Source organism: Pogoniulus pusillus, chromosome 7 (assembly GCF_015220805.1).
Source record: "Pogoniulus pusillus isolate bPogPus1 chromosome 7, bPogPus1.pri, whole genome shotgun sequence".
Taxonomy (NCBI): Eukaryota; Metazoa; Chordata; class Aves; order Piciformes; family Lybiidae; genus Pogoniulus; species Pogoniulus pusillus.
In genome coordinates this window covers 24,935,262-24,955,308 of record NC_087270.1, presented here as the reverse complement: position 1 = coordinate 24,955,308, position 20,047 = coordinate 24,935,262, and the positions used below count along the sequence as shown (strand labels likewise).

The following is a 20,047-nucleotide window of genomic DNA, read 5'->3' as shown; positions in this document are numbered from 1 at the left end:
CCTCAGCCTGCTCTTCTCCACACCAAACACCCGCAGCTCCCTCAGCTGCTCCTCCCCAGCCCTGTTCTTCAGACCCGTAATCACTTCTGTTTCACCATCTCTGGCTGCTCTCCTCCCCCTCTAGGACTTGTAGTGAGAACTCCAAAACTGAGTCCAAAAGCTGAGTTAGGCAAAAGCACCTTCTGCAGATCCATGTGGTTGGTGGAATAGCAGAGAAAGTGGTGCCACTGCACTCTCTCCTTTTCCAAGATTTCTCACATAAGTTAGGGAAGTTTTGCATGAGAAAAGGAAAGCCAAAGGTTGAAGCTCCACTGTAGCTGCTGCCTGAGGGAGTAGCTTATCTAGGAGTTGCTGGTGCTGTAAGACAGCATTGCTGTGATCTGGAAACAGAATGGTACAGCTTCAGCTGCAGCCTGACCTCAAAGCTCTGGCATCCTCCTGAGCAGTGAGCTCAAGAATGGAAGCCAAGTCCTGCTGGCTCTACAAGCTCCCCACCAAGGGGTCCAGTGAGGTGCAGTGAGAGTAGTCTCCTATGGGCTTTGCTAGAGCTTCCCAAAAGAAAGAAGCAAGGGAAAGGAAAAAGAGTAGATCTCATTAGGAAAACCATCCTGCAGTTTAATTGGAATGGCCAAGTTTAAAGAGTGAAAAAGCTTCATGGCATGGCAGAGAAAAGAGCAGAATAAATATATGTACAGAGAGGGCTTCCACATTGCTGGCTCTTCAAAATATACAACTCTCAGGCAAGGCCAGGTGGGGTTAGCAGGCACCTTCTCTTCCAGGAGTTGGCATCTGAGTTCAGGAACTTGCACTTCCTCCTCTGCATTGAGTTCAGGTACACAGGGCCACGCTGGAAAGTTCTGCTGTTCAAAGCCTCCCATAGCAGCTCCTCTGGCAAGAAAAGGGTGGGAGCTTTGCTGGTGGTTCTACTGCCTCATGCTATGGAATGCAGCCAGGTTGTGTGTCCAGACTGGGAACAGAGCACCATGGAGGACAGTTCATGCTGGGAGAAGGGGAAGCCAAGGCAGATGTGTTGTTAAAAGGTTGAGTCTGAAGCAACTGCTTCAGCAACTTTTGGCAGCAACCAGAATACTTTCTCCTTCCTGAGGTGCCTGTGTTTTCAGTATGATGCTATTCTTGCCTCATTCTGATGATGTGAACTGGTGAGGAGCAGGAGAACCTTGTCAGAAGCAGGAGAACCCTCCCAGCAGGCAGTTCTGCTGCCTCTTGCTGCGTGGGTTGTGCCAGTTCCAGTGCCTGTGCTGCTTGAGAGCACAGGAGGTATTCTCTGTTGTTTTCCTAAGGGAGCAGTCCTGAGCTGCACAAACCAAAGCAATTCTTCAGATGCTAACAGTGGAGGTCTTGAACTTTGCACCTTTTAGATGATGGTTCTTCCATCTTCAGTGCTTCTGAATGACTGGAATCAGATCTGTTCTTATCCAGGACAACAGTGATGCCAGACAGCAGATACCCTCCACCTCCACTCATGGTCAGTTTTGGGTGGCTTCTATCTGGTAAGACCTGAAAAAAAAACTACTGCATCAGAACACACCAAAACACAACCAAAGGAAAGAAAAAAACCAAACCAAACAGCCAAACACCTGTAAAAGCTCACCCCACAGGTGCACATTGGTGGTATTTAAATACAAGCTACTTAAATTCAATACAAGAGGAAGTATTTTTTCCAGCCACCATAACAAAGCTGTTTGGAAAGTGAATTTAAAGGGCAAAGGATGTGCAGAGCCCAAGCTTAGAAAGACACAAGAATACAGGCTCTCACCACACTGACTGCTTCAGGGCAAGAGAAGAACCTTTTCATACTCCACAGCTCCCTGAAAGGAGGTTGGAGTAAGGTGAGAGTGTCTTCTACCGAGGAACAAGTGATAGGACAAGAACTGACTTCAAGTTGCACCAGGGGAGGCTGGATACAAGGAACAATTTCTTCCCTGAAGGGGTTGTCAAGCCTTGGAACAGGCTGCCCAGGGCAATGGAGTCTCCATTCATGGAGGGGTTCAAAAGTCACACTGTTGTGGTGCTGAGGGCCATGGTTTAAGCCCTAGGTTTGGCAGAGTTAGAGCATAGTTGGACTGGGTAAGCTTCAAGGGCTTTTCCCAGGCTCACAGGATGTCAGAGAAGGGAAGGACCCAAAGACATCATCAAACCCAACCCCCTTCCAGAGCAGGACAATCTACCTCAGGCTACACAGGAACACATCCAGACAGGCCTTGAAAATCTCCAGGGAAGGAGACTCCTGCATCCTCAACTCGCTAACAGCCAAGAGAAGGGCAAACCCTTCTGATGTCTTGTTACGTCTCTCTTACACAACTTAGATTGTTCCTCACTTCATGCTAGCCACTGAAAGAGCCCAAATACTCCATCTGTCACAGGATCACAGAACAAATCCTGTTGGGAGAGCCTTCCAGGCTCATCCAGCCCCACCCTCAACCCAGCACTGCAGGCTCAGCACTAAACCATGTCCCTCAGTACCAGCTCCACAGGCTGCTGGAACACCCCCAGGCATGGGGACTCCAGCACTGCCCTGGGCAGAACATTCCAAGGTCTGAGAACCCTTCCAGGGCAGAAATATTTCCTAGCATCCAGCCTGAGCCTCCCCTGGGGCAGCTTGGAACCATTTCTTCTGCTCCTGTCCCTTGGCACCAAGGAGCAGAGGCTGCCCCCTCCTCGCTCCAACCTCCCTGCAGGGAGCTGCAGAGAGCAATGAGCTCTGCCCTCAGCCTCCTCTTCTGCAGCCTGCACACCCCCAGCTCCCTCAGCCCCTCCTCACAGCCCAGCTGCTCCAGGCCCTTCTCCAGCCTCACTGCCCTGCTCTGCACAGGCTCCAGCCCCTCAGTGTCCTTCCTGCAGTGCAGGGCCCAGAGCTGAACACAGCACTCGAGCTGTGGCCTCCCCAGTGCTGCGCACAGGGGGATGGGCACCTCCTGTCCCTGCTGCCCACCCTGCTTCTGACCCTAGCCAGGCTGCCCTTGGCTTTCTTGGCTGCCTGGGTAGTGCTGGCTCATGGTCACTGACTGCCAACCAGCACCCCCAGCTCCCTCTCCAGGTCTCAGCTTTCCAACCACACATCCCCAAGTCTGGAGCTCCCCGTGGGGTTGTTGTGACCCAGGTTCAGAATCTGGCACTTGGCCTTATTGCACTTCATCCAGTGAGCCTTGGCCCATGGCACTGATCTGTACAGAGCCCTCTGCAAAGCCTCCCTACCCTCCAGCAGATGGACACAGCCACCCAGCTTGGTCTGTCCCTGTGCTCCAACTGGTGACATGAAAATTTCTTTCAAAATCCATTTCCATTCCGTTTGAAATTGTTGCAGTGAAGCATTCAAACCTTTCAGAGTATTCCCCCACTCCACTCAGGTGAAACAAACCCTCTGGGGGCTATTGCAAACTCCTTTCCCCCTCTCCTTTTCCAGGGGTGCTTTGCTACTGGTGTTGATGCAGCTGGGGGAGACAGCTGTGATCCTTACCTGGTAGTTGCGTAGCCAGGTTTCAGACAGCTTCAGGTTAACCACACCTCCTCTTTCCCTCAGCCTCGTGTAACATTCTAGTAAGGGCTAGAGAAACCCACAACAAACAGGTGGTTATGTACAGCTCAGCAGGCTCCAGCTGGAACTACTCACAAGCAAAGGTCACAGACTCGACTCACCTCTTTGTACTGGCAGTAGACAACAAAAGGCCTTGAAGGAGCCACAAACTCCAGCAAAGAAAGCAATAAAGGAGTGGGGTGAAACTTGCTGGCTATAATTAGGCTGAAAGAAGAAACAAAACCAAGAAAGGACATTTCACTCCCATTAGATTCCTGCTGCTCAAACCTGTTCATCAGGTGCCATTTTCTCCTCCTTAGCACAGCCAGCAATTAGAGCTTTAACTGTTGTTAATCAGCTTGGTTTGGTGGCTTCAACAGCTCCCCCCGAAGAGAAAGCCAAAGCACCATTCCCTGCTGGCATAATGAAGAGGATAAAACACTTGTTCACAGAAGCACTCAACTGTCAGGGCTGGAAGGGACCTCAAGGATCATCCAGTTCCAACCCCTCTGCCATGGACAGGGACACCTCACACTAGATCAGGTTGCTCCAGAGCCTGGCCTTAAACACCTCCAGGGATGAGGTTCCACCCCCTCCCTGAGCAACCTGTGCAAGTCTCTCACCATCCTCATGGTGAAGAACTTTTTCCTAACATCTAACCTAAATCCTTCCTCTTCTAGCTTGGATCCATTCCCCCCACTACCTGACACCCTAAAAAATCCCTTCCCAGTTTTCTTGTAGCCCCTTTAAGATACTGCAAGGCCACAATAAGGTCTGCTGGGAGCCTTCTCCGTCCCAGACCTAACAGCCCCAACTCTCAGCCTGTGCCCATAGCAGAGCAGCTCCAGCCCTCTGCTCATCCCCGTGGCCCTTTTCTGGACAACTTCCAGCCCCTCCAGCTCTTTCCTGTCACAGGGCTCCAGGTAGGGCTTCAGCAGAGGGTGCAGAGGGGGCACTGCTGGCCTCCCTCCCTGTCCCTGTTGCCCACACTGCTCTTGCTGCAGCCCAAGCTCTGGTTGCTCTCTGGGCTGCAAGTGCACACTGCTGGCTCATGTTGAGCTCATCCACCAGCACCCTCAGGTCCTTTTCTTCAGGACTACCCTACAAGCCAGGAACTTCCCAGCATGTATCAGTGCCTGGCATTGCCCTGACCCAGCTGCAAGACCCTGCCCTTGGTTCTGTTGAACCTCATGAGGCTGCTTTGGGCCCACAGCATATTAAACACCTTGCAAGGCTCAGGCAGCTGTGGTGACCTCCACAATAGCTCTGACAAACCAAGGATCTGCACTTTCTCTGAAGGTTGCTGTCCACATGGACTTAGAGCTGCTGACTGTGGCTCAGAGTCACAGAATGCCCTGGGTTGGAAGGGACCTCCACAGCTCACCCAGTCCAAACCCCCTGCAGTCAGCAGGGACATCCTCCCCTAGAGCAGGTTGCCCAGAACTCTGTCCAGCCTCACCTTGAATATCTCCAGGGATGGGGCACCAGCCACCTCACCAAAGTGAATCATTAATTAATAGACTCAATTAGAAATCACGGTAGGGATTGGAAGGGACCTCAGAGATGATCCAGCTCAACCCCCCTGACAGAGCAGGATCACCCAGGGGTCCCTTCTCTGAGTGCAAAGGAGAGGGAGGCTGGAGAAGCACAGCCTTGCACCTCTGCCTGGAGGAGCATCAGCAGTAGGGAGCTGCTGTTGTGCTGTGCTGTTGTTAGACACAGGGAAAGCAGGCAGGGGGATGTCTGCTTCTTTTGCAGGCATGCAAAGCAAGAAGAGCTTTGCTGCTTTCAACGGGGTAAGGCTGAGTCAGAGAGTGCTGGGAGATGGAGGAGACCTCTGCAGATTGTTCAGTCCAATCCCCTGCCACAACAGGGTCACCCAGGAATGCATCCAGGCAGGGTTGGAAAGGCTCCAGAGAAGGAGACTCCATAACCTCTCTGGGCAGCCTGCTCCAGGCCTCCAGCACCCTCACACCATAGAGTCAGAAATACAGAAACATGCAGGTTGGAAAAGCCCCTCAGGCTCACCAAGTCCAACCCATATCCCTACTCTGCAAAGGGCACCCTAAACCGTAGCCCCAAGCACCACAGCCAAGCAACCTTTAAACACATCCAGTAGTGGGGACTCCACCACCTCCCTGGGCAGCCCTTTCCAACGCCTGACCACTTTTGCTGGGACAAAATTTCTCCTAATATCCACTCTAAACCTCCCCAGCCACAGCTTGAGGCCATTCCTCTTGTTCTCTCACTGTTCTGGTTTGTATTTTTTTCTGCTTGTAGGTTACAGATTTCGCCCCAATCCCAAAAATCTGTGCTCAGTAATTGACCAAGTGGACTATAAAGAGGGGGAAAAAAAAGAGTGTCCAGCCTGTGCCTGAGAAGGTTTGGAATGCTGCACTGGCCTGGCACTGCCAGCCAACAGGAAGGGGAGAGATAAGAGAGCCTGAGAGCCGGCAGGGTCTCTCATATGGCAGCACATATTGGTGACAGCAGGGAGCCTGGCTGGGCACAGCACTAATGTCATAGGGAAGAGGAGAGAAGAAAGAGAGAGAAGGAGGGCAGGGAAGGGTAGGGAGGGGCTGTAGTCTAGTTCTGAACATATGCAGTGTCTGTAACCCATCCCCAGTTCCATCCTATCAGAAAAATAATAAGTATTTTTTAAAAGAGGTTGTCTTCAGAGGAACCCCAAATCCCTGCCCACCTCAAAGCCCTGTGACAGACTTCAGCTCTCAGAAGTGGAACAGATGTGCCTAACAGACTGCTTCAGCACCACACCTCCGAGCACGCCAGCCTCACTACAATTCTCTCTTCCTTGGTAAGCAGCAAATTCTGCACAGTTCAGGACCTCGAGAAGTAATTGCCCTAAAGCTGGTGCCCACTTCTACCTAAGAAGCAGTTTCTCTTCACTCTGCCAATAAGCCCCTAATCATTCTTCCCATTTCTAACCAGCTTCTCTTAACTGTGCTTCCTCCAAGGCTCACCTGCAAGGCAAATCAAAATCCTTCCCTGCTGCTTCTCACCTGCCAAGTGGCCAGCTCCAAGCATTTCTGTATGCCATGCCAAGGTTTCCTAACTTAGCAGTGTGCTTCCTGATCTAACAGATGGTGAGCAGATGACTGAGGGAAAGTGATCCTGACTGAGCCCTCTGCGACAGTGCCTTCAGACAGCTGTAAGCTAGAACACTTCCACTTGTCACACCTTTCCTGCATGACAAAGGAAGCAGTAAATGGCTGAAAACAAACCATTAGAGACAAGCACTAAGCAGGCTGACTTCAACACAAACTTGGGGGGCTACAAGAAGGCTGCAGAGAGACTGTTCCCAAAGACCTGCAGGAACTGGAGGAGAGCAATGGCTGCAAACTAGAGCAGAGCAGACTGACTTTGGCTGTGAGGAACAAGTTCTGCAGCAGGAGGCTGCTGGAACACTGCAATAGGTTGCCCAGGGACGTAGCTGGGGCCCATCCCCGGAGGTATTCAGGGTGAGGCTGGACAAAGCTATGGGCGACCTGATCTAGTGGAAGGTGTCCCTGCTGACTGCAAGGGCCCTTTAGAGATCTTAACCCAAACCATTCTATGATTCTGTGGACTGTTTTCAGCTATAGGAAGAATCAAGCCAAGTCAAATATTACTTTTGCCAAGCATGTGGAGGACTTTCACAAACCTCCTACATCATTTGGCTGCTTCAGGGAGCAGAAAGTAATTGTGTCTTTGCAGCTTTGTAGAAAAAGCTATTTCCAATACAGCAGTTTGCTACAAATATACCCAAATGTGAATGAGCAGGAGCTAAGACATCCCATAATAATGGAAAGAAAAATTCCACAAGCAGTTAAACATAACCAATGAATGGGCATTAACATGTCTCTGAACAGAAGGGTTCTGTTCTCAGTGAGCCAATAAACTTAGAAGGAAAATGATGAAGATAATTTAATGTAATCAGGGTTACTTGATGAACTCAACTCCCTTCAGCATCTGCTAACGACATCCTGGACAAGCCACAGGCACCAAAGCTCTCTCAGCAGTGTAGGGCTGAACTTCTAGGAAATGTGTTTATTTGATCTGGTTGAACCTTTGGGCATTGAAGCTTGGTGTGAAAATGTTCCATGGGAACAATCAAGTGTGGCCAAAGCAAGGGAAGGGAAGTGTAAAGAAACCAACCAACCAACCTACCACACCAGCCAAACTCAGTTCCAGTTTCATCAGCTTCAAACATGCACAGCTAGTCAGGGAAGGATGACTTCTAGATCATAGAATGGTTTAAGCTGGAAGGGACTGCAAAGCTCATCCAGTTCCAACCCCTGCCAGTGGGGGGTCCCTACACCTCCCACTGGAACAGGTTGCTCAAGGCCTCGTCCTGCCTGGCCTTGAACACCTCCAGGGAGGGAGCAGCCACAATCTCCCTGGGCAACCTGTGCCAGTGTCTCACCACCCTCACTGCAAAGAACCCTTTCCTAACATCCATTTTGAATCTCCCCTCTGCCAGATCAAACCATTACCCCTTGTCCTGTCATTACAAGACCCTGTCAGTAGTCTCTCCCCAGCCTTCCTTCAGATACTGGAAGGCCACTCCAAGGTCTCCTGGAAGCCTTCTATTCTCCAGGCTGCAGAGCCCCAACTCTTGCAGCCTGTCTTCACAGCAGAGGTGCTCCAGCCCTCTGAGCATCTTCATGGCCCTATCATGGCATTTTAAACCATTTAAATTAACAGGAAGCATCTCAACCAAGCAAGAAGCAGGCAGGGGGGTGGGGCAAGTAATACTGGAGCTGTTGACTGCTTGATGGGAAAAAAAAGCTCTTGTTTCCAGGAACATGTGTGTTTTCAAACAGCTCTTTGCTCTGCTCTGCTGACATCCCACCTCAAACACCCCAGAAGGAGGACACAGAGTTGCTGGAGTGATTCCAGAAGAGGCCACAAAGATGCGCCAAGAGCTGGAGCAGGCTGAGGGAGCTGAGGGAGTTCAGCATGGAGAAGACTCCAAGAGGAACTCAGAGCTGCCTTCCAGCATCTGAAGGGATCCTACAGGAAGGCTGCAGAGGGACTTTTGCTGAGGGTGTCTAGAAGTGGACAAAGGGGCATGGGTTGAAGCGGAGGCAGAGCAGAGTTAGACTGGAGCTGAGGAAGAAGCTCTTCAGTGGTGGTGAGACTCTGGAACAGGTTGCCCAGGGAGGTTATGTCTGTCTTCTGCCTGGAGATGTTTAAGGTCAGGCTGGATGAGACCTTGAGCAACCTGTTCTAGTGGGAGGTGTCACTTCCCATGGCAGAGGGGTTAGAGATGATGTCTGAGGTCCCTTCCAACCTGAGCCTCCATAGCATTCTGTGGTTTGCCTGGCCCCCAGCACACTCACCCATCAGAGTTCCTCTCTCTCAGCAGGGCAGCAGTTTCTATCAGCTTTTTCCTCCTCTCCCATTGCTTCCTTTGCTTTTCCCGCACCTGTGAACAACAAAACAGAGAGCTTGCACTTGAAATGCTCATCATCTCCTGGGTCACTGCTGTGTGGCCTGAAGGTTCATCTTTTGCATCTTTAGCTGGCTTTACCTAAAAGACAACTTCTAGAGTTCCCAGTTTAACATCTGAAGGAGCTGCATTTCAGCATGCCTGAGGTTGTAAACATAGTGAACACCCACAAGAAAGAGTCTTACATTTTCTTTCATTTCTTTCTCTTTGTTCTCTTTAAACTCTACATCTTCGGTGCTGGTGTCCATTGTTTCCTGCTCTTCTGTCTGGTTGACCTCCATAGATGCTTCAGTAGCAGGCTCCTCCTCTGTTACCTGCTTCTCATCGCTCAGTCCATTGCTTTCTTCTTCCACTAGAGTGTTCCCTTCAGGTTCTGAAGGCAGAGCCTCTGTAGAAAACGTCCCAGAGAGGAGACTCTCCACTTTGCTGAGAGGAAATTCATGAAGGTTATCCAAAAAATGCTTTGGAAATCCAAAGCAACTGGTAGCAGCTCTGACAGGTCCCCCTCCTGGATACATCTGAATGATGGTTCCATAGCCTGGGACATCAAAAGGATCAGAAAACACATGGGAAATGCAGAATTTTCAGAACGGGGTCTAGCAACAGGCCAAAGGGGAATCACAGAATTGGCAGTGTTAGAAAGGACCTCAAGCATCACCTAATTCCAACCCCCTACCATGGTTCTGGTGTCCCCAGCACAAGAACACAGAGCTGCTGGAGTGAGTCCAGAGAAAGGCCACAAAGATGCTCCAAGGGCTGGAGCAGCTCTGCTGTGAGCACAGGCTGAGGGAGCTGGGGGTGTGCAGCCTGCAGAGGAGAAGACTCCAGGTGGACCTCAGAGCTGCCTGCCAGTGCCTGAAGGGATCCTGCAGGAAGGCTGCAGAGGGACTTGTGCTGAGAATGTCTAGAGACAGGCCAAGGGGGAACGGTTTGAAGCTGAGGCAGAGCAGGGTTAGACTGGAGCTGAGGGAGAAGTTCTGCAGTAGGAGGGTAGTGAGACTCTGGCACAGGCTGCCCACAGAGGCTATGGCTGCCTCCTGCCTGGGAGTGTTCAAGGCCAGGTTGGATGAGGCCTTGGCCAACCAAAGCTAGTTGACAGGTGTTCCTGCCCATGGGAGAGGGGTTGGAGTAGATGAGCTCTGAGGTCCCCTCCAACTTGAGCCATTCTGGGATTCTTCAATTGCTTAAATCTACAGTTCTCAACTGCTTAAATGAAGCATTCATTGAAGCACATAACCTGGCTGCTCTTAATCAAACCTGCATCAGACTGAAGAGACTTTCCCAACCCAAACACTTCTTGTGACTCTATGACCAAAGAAGTATCAGTCTCAATACTGGCAAAAGATCCAATAAGATTTTACCACTTGAGAAAGTCTTTTGAAGTGCTGTGCCAGAGAGACACACAAGTCTTTAGCTTCATGCAAGACCTCCCAGCTGCACATTACTAGAGCTGCCTCATTTTCCTCACCTCCCATACGCTCCATCACAGCTCCCAGCACCAGGCCTGCACAGGTTTCCATCACAATCATCTTGTTGCCAGCACGGACGTTGCCCAAGGTCAGCATCTGAGCTAGGGTGTCGTAGCGCAAGTGGCTAGAAGGTGGAGTGTGAAGAAAGAGCAAATCAGTTTTCTGAGGAGGTAGAAAGAATGCACAAAGGCTCAGGAGCCTGTCCAGAAGAGCTGGATGACAGGCAGATGTTCAGTGGTCTTCAGAATCGTCATGGGAAAAGTTAATTAACCAGCTGACAATGAAGAAGGACTAGAACCAGAGCCAAGAGAGTATCAGCAGTGGGACATGAGGCAGGGTGTGCACACTAAGGTGGGCATCTCGTGCTCTGCCACTCACATAAAGTACTCCTCAAGCTCTGTTTTTGTTGTTGCTTTCTCTGGCAGGTCACTTCTGTATGGAGCAAACGGTCTGTGAATGCACTTCTGGACCCAGAGAATCACAGAATCATTTGGCTGGGCAAAGCCCATGAGCTCATCCAGTCCAACCACACTCTAACTCTGCCAAGGCTGGGGCTAAACCACAGCCCTCAGCACCATATCTCTGCCTCCTGCAAACAGCTCCAGGGGTGGGAAGTCCACGACCTCCCTTGTAGGTGGCTTGTGATGTTGACTGCTGAGCCAGAGAACTGACATGGCACTGGCCAAGCCCAGCTAAGACACCTCTGAAACACCAAACACCCTCATCCACGGCAGCCATTAGCAAGACGGTGGGGGCAGGGAAGTGCTAAAAACTGATGCTGGAGGATAAAGTTTTCCCCTCTGCTGCCCTGCACACTGACTCACTTTCTATCCCACAGTTTTCATTGATTTGCAATCCTTCCCTTCATGGCACAGAAAGAAGAAATGTATTCTGTACCCTGCTGTGATGCAGCTGCCTTCAGTGGCTGTTAGAGTCACTTGCATTGGAGGACACCTTAAACATCGTCTAGTTTCAACACCCCCACCACAGGCAGAGACACCTCCCACCAGCCCAGGTTGCTCAAGGCCTCAGCCAGCCTGGCCAGGAACACCTCCAGGGAGAGGGCAGCCACAGCCTCCCTGGGCAACCTGTGCCAGTGTCTCTGCACCCTCATTGCCAAAAATTTCTTCCTCATCTCCAGTCTCAGTCTTTCCTTTCCCAGCTCAAAGCTGCTGTCCTTTGTCCTGCCACTCCCAGCCCTTGTCAAAAGTCCCTCTCCCTAGCTCTCCTGGAGCCCCTTTAGGTAGTGGAAGGTTGCTCTAAGGTCTCCCTGGAGCCTTCTATTCTCCAGGCTGAACAGCCCCAACTCTCCCAACTTGTCCCTACAAGAGAGGTTCTCCAGTCTCTGAGCATCTTTGTGATGACCTCCTCTGGACCCTCTCCAGCAGCTCCAGGTCCCTCTCTTGCTAGGTCCCCAGCACTGGAGGCAGTGCTGCAGGTGAGGTCTGAGCAGAGCAGAGGGGCAGAATCTCCTCTTGGTGCTGCTGCTCTCCCTGCTCTGGCTGCAGCCAGCATACAGCTGGCTCTGGGATGCCAGTGACAGTGCTCGGTCCTGGGGGGTTTGGCACCAACTGACACCCAAAAAGACCTTCTCCTCGAGGCTGCTCTTCAGCCACAGCCTGGAATTGTGCTTGGCATTGCCCTGACCCAGCTGCAGGAGCTTGCATTTGGCCTTGTTGAACTTCATGAGGTTGGCTTGGCCCAAGCTCTTCAGCCTGTCCAGGTGCCTCTGGATGGACTCCTTCCCTCCAGCCTGTCAGCCAGGCTGTGTTTGACATCTGTCTGTTCTAGTCTGCAAGAAGACAGCAAATGAGGACTTACTTGATTTTCCCAGGCTCCCTTGCATAGTACATGGTTGACAGAATGCGGGTGGATGGCTTCACAATGGTAATGACAGCCTCATACCTGGGACAAGCAGTGGGAAAAGAGTTTTACTGACAGCTCAGCAAACTGCACAATTGCTGAGCAATTTCCACATTGAATAACCAGAAGGTAAACTTACTTCTTCTTCTTCTTCTTGATGTATTTATCTTGAGCAAACTCTGTTTTGTCTCTGAACGTGGTGCTGTTCTCTATTAGCTGCTGAACTATTTCCTTGGAAGAAACAAGTGGGGGTTTTTTTGGTTACAGCTGGTATTTATTTCTCAGGCATTTCAGAAGGAAGAGTTTTTCAAACAAATGCTAGAAAAAAATCAATGATATTTTCATGTACTCCACTCACTCCTACTGACATTGACAGCACAAGTGAATTTCTGTTCAGCACCACCACAGGTGATCCTGAGGGTGTGCAGGATCACCACAGGTGATCCTGAGGGTGTGCAGACTCTTTTGTCTCTAGGTGTTCTTTAAAGACATGGAATCATACCATGGCTTGAATTGGAAGGGAACTTAAAGAGCATTTGGTTTCCACCCTGTCATAGTGCAGAGCATGAAAACGACCAAGCAGAAAATGGGGTATGTTGTGGGGAAGGAGTCTGGTAGGTGCTGGAACTAAGCCATGAGAGAGCGCAGAGCTGTATGGGCAGAAAGGGAGAGAAGCAGGATTGTTCCTTTTAGCATCAGTAAGGCACCATTCCAGCCCTCACTGTGAAGCCTCAGCAATTACATATTAATGGACTCACAGAATGGTTTGGGTTGGAAAAGACCTTCATGATCATCCAGATCCAACCCCCTGCCATGGGCAGAACACCTTCCACCAGCCCAGGTTGCTCAAGACCTCATCCAGCCTGGCCTTGAACACCTCCACATCCACAACCTCCCTAGGCAACCTGTTCCAGTCTCTCCCCACCCTCACTGGCAAGGACTTCTTCCTAATCTCCAGCCTAAATCTGCCCTCCTCAAGCTTCAGTCCATACTCTGCCTCTGCTGAATGTGAAGGACAGCACCCTGCTTCCTCTGAGCGACTACCAACCACCTCTAAACTGAGCCTGTGCCACAAAGAGCTGTCATTCACAGATGGAATTTTTGGAAGATATGGAAGAATACAGAATTTATGGAAGAATAATGGAGGACATTTATGGAAGAATAGCATCTATTGCTGCTAACAGAACACAGTCCAGGATGAATATTCAGAAGGCAGGGTCAACACAGCAGGATATTTTAATAGCCTAAATGACAAATATGGCAGATGTATGGCACAGACGTGCTGAGGACACACAAAAAGCCTAAGCCACCTTCTAGCCACAGATAAGAACAAAGAGAAAACATTAAAGCTATGAGTGATGGGAACACTTCTCAGAGGCAGCAGCAGCACTCAAACAGAAGAACCACCATTCTAAACTCCTTGGGACCCAGCAGGCAAAAAGCAGAGTAGTAAACGGCAAGAGGCAGAGAGGAGATGAGCTTCATGTAAGCGTGAGCCAGTCAGTGCTGGTTTTCACTAGAAAGCAAAAAGCAAAGCTGGGGGAGAATTTTGCCTGTGCAGAACAGAAGTGGCCAAGAATGGGTTATTAATGTCTAAGGTGGCCTCGCTTCTTTGTGACAAAGCAGGGGGCAAAACTGAGCCCTTTTCTAACAGAACAGAACATGACTGCTCTCTTGAGAGTACTCTTAGCTTTAGAGGTGCAGACACAGGCATCACATCTGCTTGGTAGGTACAGGCCAGAGGCTCACTGCTAGCCCATGTAGTACACAGCTGTGTCAGCACAGTGCCAGTGGCCAAAGGGCAGCTTGAAGAACTGGTGAGTAGCTTTATGTTAGCCACTCTCAGAAGACATCTGTTACATGTGATCCATGTTTGGCCTTCAAACTCCAGGGAAAAGCTTTCTTTTCCTAAGGGTAAACTCCTCAGAGATTGTCTGAAGACACTGCTGAGACACTGGCACAGGTTGCCTAGGGAGGCTGTGGCTGCCTCCTCCCTGGAGGTGTTCAAGGCCAGGCTGGATGAGGTCTTGAGCAAGATGGACTAGTGGGAGGTGTCCCTGCCCCTGGTAGTGGGGCTGCAACTGGATGATCTTGAAGGTCCCTTCCAACCCAATCCATCCTATGAATAGCTATTTGTTAACACTTTGGTGTTTCACAGAATCACAGAAACATTCAGGTTGGAAGAGACCCTCAGAATCCAGAATCCTTCTCTCAACCTTTGAAGGTTCACTTAGTGCCCAATTTTACTGGGTCCACTAAGACAGAAACAGTATTTTGAATCTTATAAACAACCAGAACTGACAGGTGGTTGTGTAAGCTGCCTTTGCTTCACAGTTTTAGCAGTTTTTTGGTCTGTTAATCATCCTTCAGTGACAAAGCTGCTAAACTTACAGGAAGTTTTTATCTCCAAACAGCCCTTTGCATGTTGGTAAAAACAGATCTTTAGTAAAAAAAAAGCAGAGAAAGAAAGAAAAAGCACCAAGGCCAAATGCACTGAGAAAAAAGAATGTACACCAGGGCATCAAGGCAGCAGAGAAGTGACACAAAACCTGATTTTTACCTGTCCTTTAATACCCTTGTCCTTCAGAGCCTTTATGTCATCATGAGTGAGCTTTTGAGACTTGCCATCGTCAACTATGTTCCGATTGTCTGTACCTGCTTCTTTAGTCTCTAAGGGGAAAGGAAACAAGATCTGTCAAACCCAGCTCTAAGTAGCTTAGAGCTGCAGAAACAGACAGCTGTAGTTTCACAGAAAGTAGACTTCTCAGAGCTAAACCCACCCTGCTTTGTGGCCTTGCAAAGCATTTCCTAAGCAGTCACTGAAATGTTACATGCAAAATAGCACAGAAGCCCAGAACTGTCAGGGCTGGAAGGATCATCCAGTTCCAGCCCCGCTGCCATGGGCAGAGACACCTCACACTAGAGCAGGTTGCCCAGAGCCACGTCCAGCCTGGCCTTAAAAACACCCAGGGATGAGGCTCCCACCACCTCCCTGGGCAACCTGTGCCAGTCTCTCACCACCCTCATGGTCAAGAACTTCTTCCAAAGGTCTAATCTAAACTTGCCCTCCTCTACCTTTGATCCATTCCCCCCAGTCCTATCACTACCTGACAGCCTAAAAAGTCCCCCCCCAGCTTTCTTGTAGCCCCCCTCAGATCCTGGAAGGCCAAAATAAGGTCTCCTGGGAACCTTCTCCTCTCCAGACTGAACAGCTCCAACTCTCTCAGTCTATCCTCATAGGACAGGAGCTCCAGGCCTCTACTCGTCCTCATGGCCCTTCTCACCAAATATACCTTAGTGTAAAGACAGGTATAGATATATTCACCCAAACTAAGGTACAAATTTTCTACCCCATTAAAAGGTTCCTTTGTTACAAGAATAGTGAAAGAGAAGATGAAGACCAAACCATGCACTTTTATGACAGAAAGAATACAAGTAAATGATTAACAAATAAATTAAGCTTTCCACCATCACAGCATCACAGTCTTAGGGGCTGGAAAGGAACTCCAAAGCTCATCCAGTCCAACCTCCCTGCCAGAGCACGATCACCTACAGCAGATCACACAGGAACACATCCAGGTGGGCTTGAATATCTCCACAGAAGAAGACTCCACAACCCCCCCTGGGCAACCTGCTCCAAAGTTCTGTCACCCTCACAGGGAAAAAAAAACACTTTCCTCCTGTTTCCATGGAACTTCCTATGCCTCAGCTGGCACCAGTGCCCCCAGTACTGTCACTGGGCATCACCCAGCAGAGCCTGGCTCCAGCCTCTGGGCACTCACCTTTACATCTTTATAAACAGCAATAAGGGCAGCCCTCACGCCCCTCCTCTTCAAGCTCCAAGCCCCAGCTCATCAGCCTCTCCTCACAAGGAAGATGTTCACTGCCTGCAGCAGCTTTGTGGCTCTCGGCTGGACTCTTTCAAACAGCTCCCTGAGGTTCTTCTTGAATTGAGGGGCCCAGAACTGGACACAGTATTCGAGATGTTGTCTCAGCAGGGTAGAGCAGAGGGGCAGGAGAACCTCTCTGGATCTCCTAACCACAGCCTTTCTAATCAACCCCAGGACGGCCTTGGCCTTTTTGGTCACAATAGCACACTGCTGGCTCATGGGCACCCTTCTATCCACTAGAATCCCCAGGTCCTTTTCATCTTCAGTATCATCAAAGGAGAAAAAGTAATTGGGTTCAAATTTTAATACCTGTGGTTGCCTCTTCTACCTCTTGCTTTGGCTGGAGGCTTCCACCACTGGTGACTTCAAATGTAGTTCCATAGATGTGGCCTATGGCATTATCCAAGTAGAACCACTGCTTCTCAAAAATAATTTTTCTGAAATGAACAAGAAGAATAAAGTCACTGAGATTAAAAGCATTGGTTTTTACTCTGGCTGAAGCTCACAAGAGTTGAAATTCAAATGCAAATGTGTATAATGCCATTTTTTATCTGTATCCTTGAAGAAAACCAAGACAGGCATTAAAAAAAATAAAAGAAACCTGGGTCAGGCCAACCCCAGGCACAAATCCAGGCTGGGTGCAGAGTGGGTTGAGAGTAGCCCTGAAGAAAGAGCCTTGGGGGTGCTGATTGCTGAGTGGCTCCCCAGGAGTAAGCAGTGCCCTCGTGCAGCCCAGAAAGCAGGCTAGCAGAGCAACTACCTGATTTTGGTGCCAGATTCTACTGGTGAAGCTGGCACTACAAGTAAGCCTGTCACAACCAGTACCCCTAAATTCCTAGGTCTGACCTATGCCATTTTTAAACCACTCTCATTCAAGTATATTACCTTTAAATCTCCATGCTACTGAATTGGACATCTGCCCACATTACCCAACACTGACTTCCTCATATCGGTGTAGAAGTTGCCCAGGGCTGTGGCTGAGGCCCCATACCTGAAAACATTCAAGATCAGGCTCATGTGTCCCTGGGCAGCCTGCTCTAGTTGGAGATGACCCTGCTGAGTGGAGGAGAGGTGGACAAGATGCCCTCGGAGGGTCCCTCCAAACCCACGCAAGCTGTGACTCTGCATTCACGTAACTGTCTGCTGCAGTGGAAGAGCTCAGGCTGTGTCAACTGAATCATGGAAAGGTTCAGGTTAGAAAAGCCTCTCAGGGTCACCAAGTCCAACCCATATTCCTACTCTGCAAGGTCCACCCTAAGCCACATCCAAGCAACCTTAAAACACATCCAGGTTGGTGACTCCACCACCTCCCTGGGCAGCTCATTCCAAGGCCTGACCACTCTTGTTGGGGAAAAAAAACTTCCTAATGTCCAGTCTAAACCTGCCCTGCTGCAGCTTGAGGCCATTCCTCTTGTTCTGTCACTAATTACCTGTGAGAAGAGACCAGCACCAACCTCTCCACAACCTCCTTTCAGGTAGCTGTAGACAGCCATGAGGTCTGCCCTCAGCCTCCTGTTTCACACTAACCATCCCCAGCTCCTTCAGTCACTCATCAGATTTATTCTCCAGGCCCTTCCCAGCTCTGTTGCCCTCCTCTGCACTGGCTCCAGCACCTCCACATCCCTCTTGTAATGAGGTGCCCAGAACTGAATACAATACTCGAGGTGTGTCCTCACCAGAGCAGAGTCCAAGGGGACAATCACCTCCCTGCTCCTGCTGGACACAGCATTTCTGATCCCAGCCAGGATGCCACTGTTTTCTTGGCCAGCTGGGCACTGCTGGCTCCTGTTCAGCTGCTTACAGCACTTCCTGCTTGGGTGCAGGCACTTCACCTGGGAGAAAGAAATAAGAGGCCTTTCACAGGATCCTCTCCAAAGCAGGAACTACCCAGACCTGACAGTTGTCATCTTCCTACAGCCTGACAACAGCAGCCCACCGAAGCAATGCTGCCCCTGGCATAAACGACATGCCACAGCAACAGAGCTGTGACAAAGATAAAGCTGTTCAGCCTGCCGTGCCTCTTCTCCTCTCCGATCCAACGGCACTGACAACGACAACACAAAACCACTTCTAAACATCTTCCCTGTTTTCACAAGAAGGGCTGTGTGCAAGTTTGAGGCTAACTGGAATATTTTAATGAGAAAAATTAGATTATAGGCTGTGGAAATAGTGGTGATGGCTAGCTGAGATGTATAAAAGCAAGAACACAAATGCAGATAAGAGTGTGTGTGTGTGTCTGTTGGGAGTCTCTATTTCTCCCTGGGCTTCTTCTGTGTAATTAATCCTTCTGCTTCTAACCCCCTTGCTGATTCTTGCAGGTAAGGCAGACTGTGGGATAAAGTAGAGGGGTGGAAAGAAGGTGGAAGGGTGGCTGGGAGCCCCTCCCGGGGAGCTCTGATTTCTGAGAGGGGTGTTGCGTTTCTGCAATACTTTTAACTTGGATATTCCTGTATATAGCCGTAAATATTGTACACGTCTGCTTGTCTGTTGTGCTAAGCTGTGAATACAAAGTTTCATTCCCTAACTTCCAGCCGGCTGAGTCTAGCCTGGGTGATTTCAGAAGGGGGAGGAGGGGCGGGGAACTCCCAAACCATCACCATCCCTGGAGGTGTTCAAGAAAAGCCTGGATGAGGCACTTAGTGCCATGGTGTAGTTGGCTGGATAGGGCTGGGTGCTAGGTTGGACTGGCTGATCTTGGAGGTCTCTTCCAACCTGGCTGATTCTATGCTCACACACCGCTAGTTTCTTTTCCGTCACAGGAAGGGAGGCAGCACTAAAACCTTTCATGCTGTCCACCACATCAGCCCAGCGAGGCTGTCACTTCTACCCAACAGGATGGAAAGCTGTGGGGTCACATCTACCGCGCAGGGGACCCTCCCCCCTTTCATCAGGGGCAAAGTTGGCATCACCTTAGGGGCGAGTGAGGGGAAATGTGATGGTTTGGGTGTTCCCCGTCCCCCACACTTTGGAAATCACCCAGACTAGACTCAGCCGGCTCTGGGAATATAAATGAAGCTATTTATGTACAGCTAGCACAATATACAAGCAGATATTTACAGTATATGCAGCTATAGACAGAAATGTACAAGGGAAAAGTAATACAGAAACACAACTCCCCTCCCAGAAACCTGAGTCCCCAGGAGGGGCTCTCAATCACCCTGCACCTTCCCCCTGCCCCTCTCAACCTTACCCCAGCCCCAAGGAAGAATGGAGGCTCGGCCAAGAGGTTTAGCAGCAAAGGTGAGTGGAAGGTGTGTTAGAGACGTTGCTCAGCCAGCAGCCCAGCCAGAAAGTGAGACAAAATGTCGAGAGCGTTATCTAATGCTTTCCTTTCTCCTTCAGCAAGGCTCTGAGGGGAGCAGACATCACCCCTGCTTTCCTGTCACAGCCTCTGATCTGGTTCTTCTCACCAAAACATCCCAGCCCGCTTCCAGCTAGCCCTGGAAAGCAGGCGCGGACTTCGCCAGAGGGGAAGATGAGGAGCGAGATCGAAAGGCCCTCACCTTCTGCGCAGCACCGGGACGGCTTTGAAGACGTCGTCGCGCTTCAGAACGGCGCAGTCCCCCTCCCGGATGCAGGGGCTGCGGCCGGGGCCCGCCGCCATGGCCGCCCCGTTCATGCGCTCTCCGCCGCAGCGGGGGCGGCTGCGCACGCGCGCCCGCTGGCCAATGGCAGCGCTCGCAGGGCGGGCGGCGCCTGCGCACTGGGGCGGCAGCAGCCGCGGGAAGGGCCAGCGGGCGGAAGCAGCCCTGCGCGGGGGGCGAGCAAGCGGCCAATGGGAGCGGCCCCAGGGCGACGCCCAGCGCTGCCTCGGGATTGGCTGCAGCGCCGGAAGGGG

General features: G+C 50.6%; 1 protein-coding gene across 2 annotated transcripts; it reads right to left on the bottom strand.

Moving 5' to 3' along the window:
• Positions 1 to 591: 591 nt before the first annotated feature.
• Positions 592 to 19,857, bottom strand: TRMT6 (tRNA methyltransferase 6 non-catalytic subunit). 2 transcript variants are annotated; one of them, XM_064146245.1, is made up of 12 exons: positions 19,713 to 19,857; positions 16,519 to 16,646; positions 14,880 to 14,989; positions 12,459 to 12,550; positions 12,278 to 12,361; positions 10,456 to 10,580; positions 9,173 to 9,525; positions 8,878 to 8,963; positions 3,658 to 3,760; positions 3,479 to 3,565; positions 1,778 to 1,829; positions 1,429 to 1,518 (listed from the first exon to the last, which is right to left on the bottom strand). In XM_064146245.1, the coding sequence occupies exons 1-11, from the start codon at positions 19,826 to 19,828 to the stop codon at positions 1,791 to 1,793; spliced, it is 1,323 nt and encodes a 440-aa protein (XP_064002315.1). In that variant the 5' UTR covers positions 19,829 to 19,857; the 3' UTR covers positions 1,429 to 1,518; positions 1,778 to 1,790. The 2 variants fall into 2 exon arrangements, with proteins under 2 accessions (XP_064002314.1, XP_064002315.1); XM_064146244.1 differs by lacking the exon at positions 1,778 to 1,829 and having other exon boundaries at positions 592 to 1,518; positions 19,713 to 19,855.
• Between the last annotated feature and the right edge of the window lie 190 nt (positions 19,858 to 20,047).

Coding starts and splice junctions, on each gene's coding strand:
- TRMT6 (XM_064146244.1), bottom strand. CDS start 19,828: ATGAACGGGGCGGCCATGGCGGCGGGCCCCGGCCGCAGCCCCTGCATC. Junction 12,551..14,879: donor ACAAGGGTATTAAAGGACAG/GTAAAAATCAGG, acceptor GTTTCTTCCAAG/GAAATAGTTCAGCAGCTAAT. Junction 3,566..3,657: donor TCTACTGCCAGTACAAAGAG/GTGAGTCGAGTC, acceptor GGGTTTCTCTAG/CCCTTACTAGAATGTTACAC.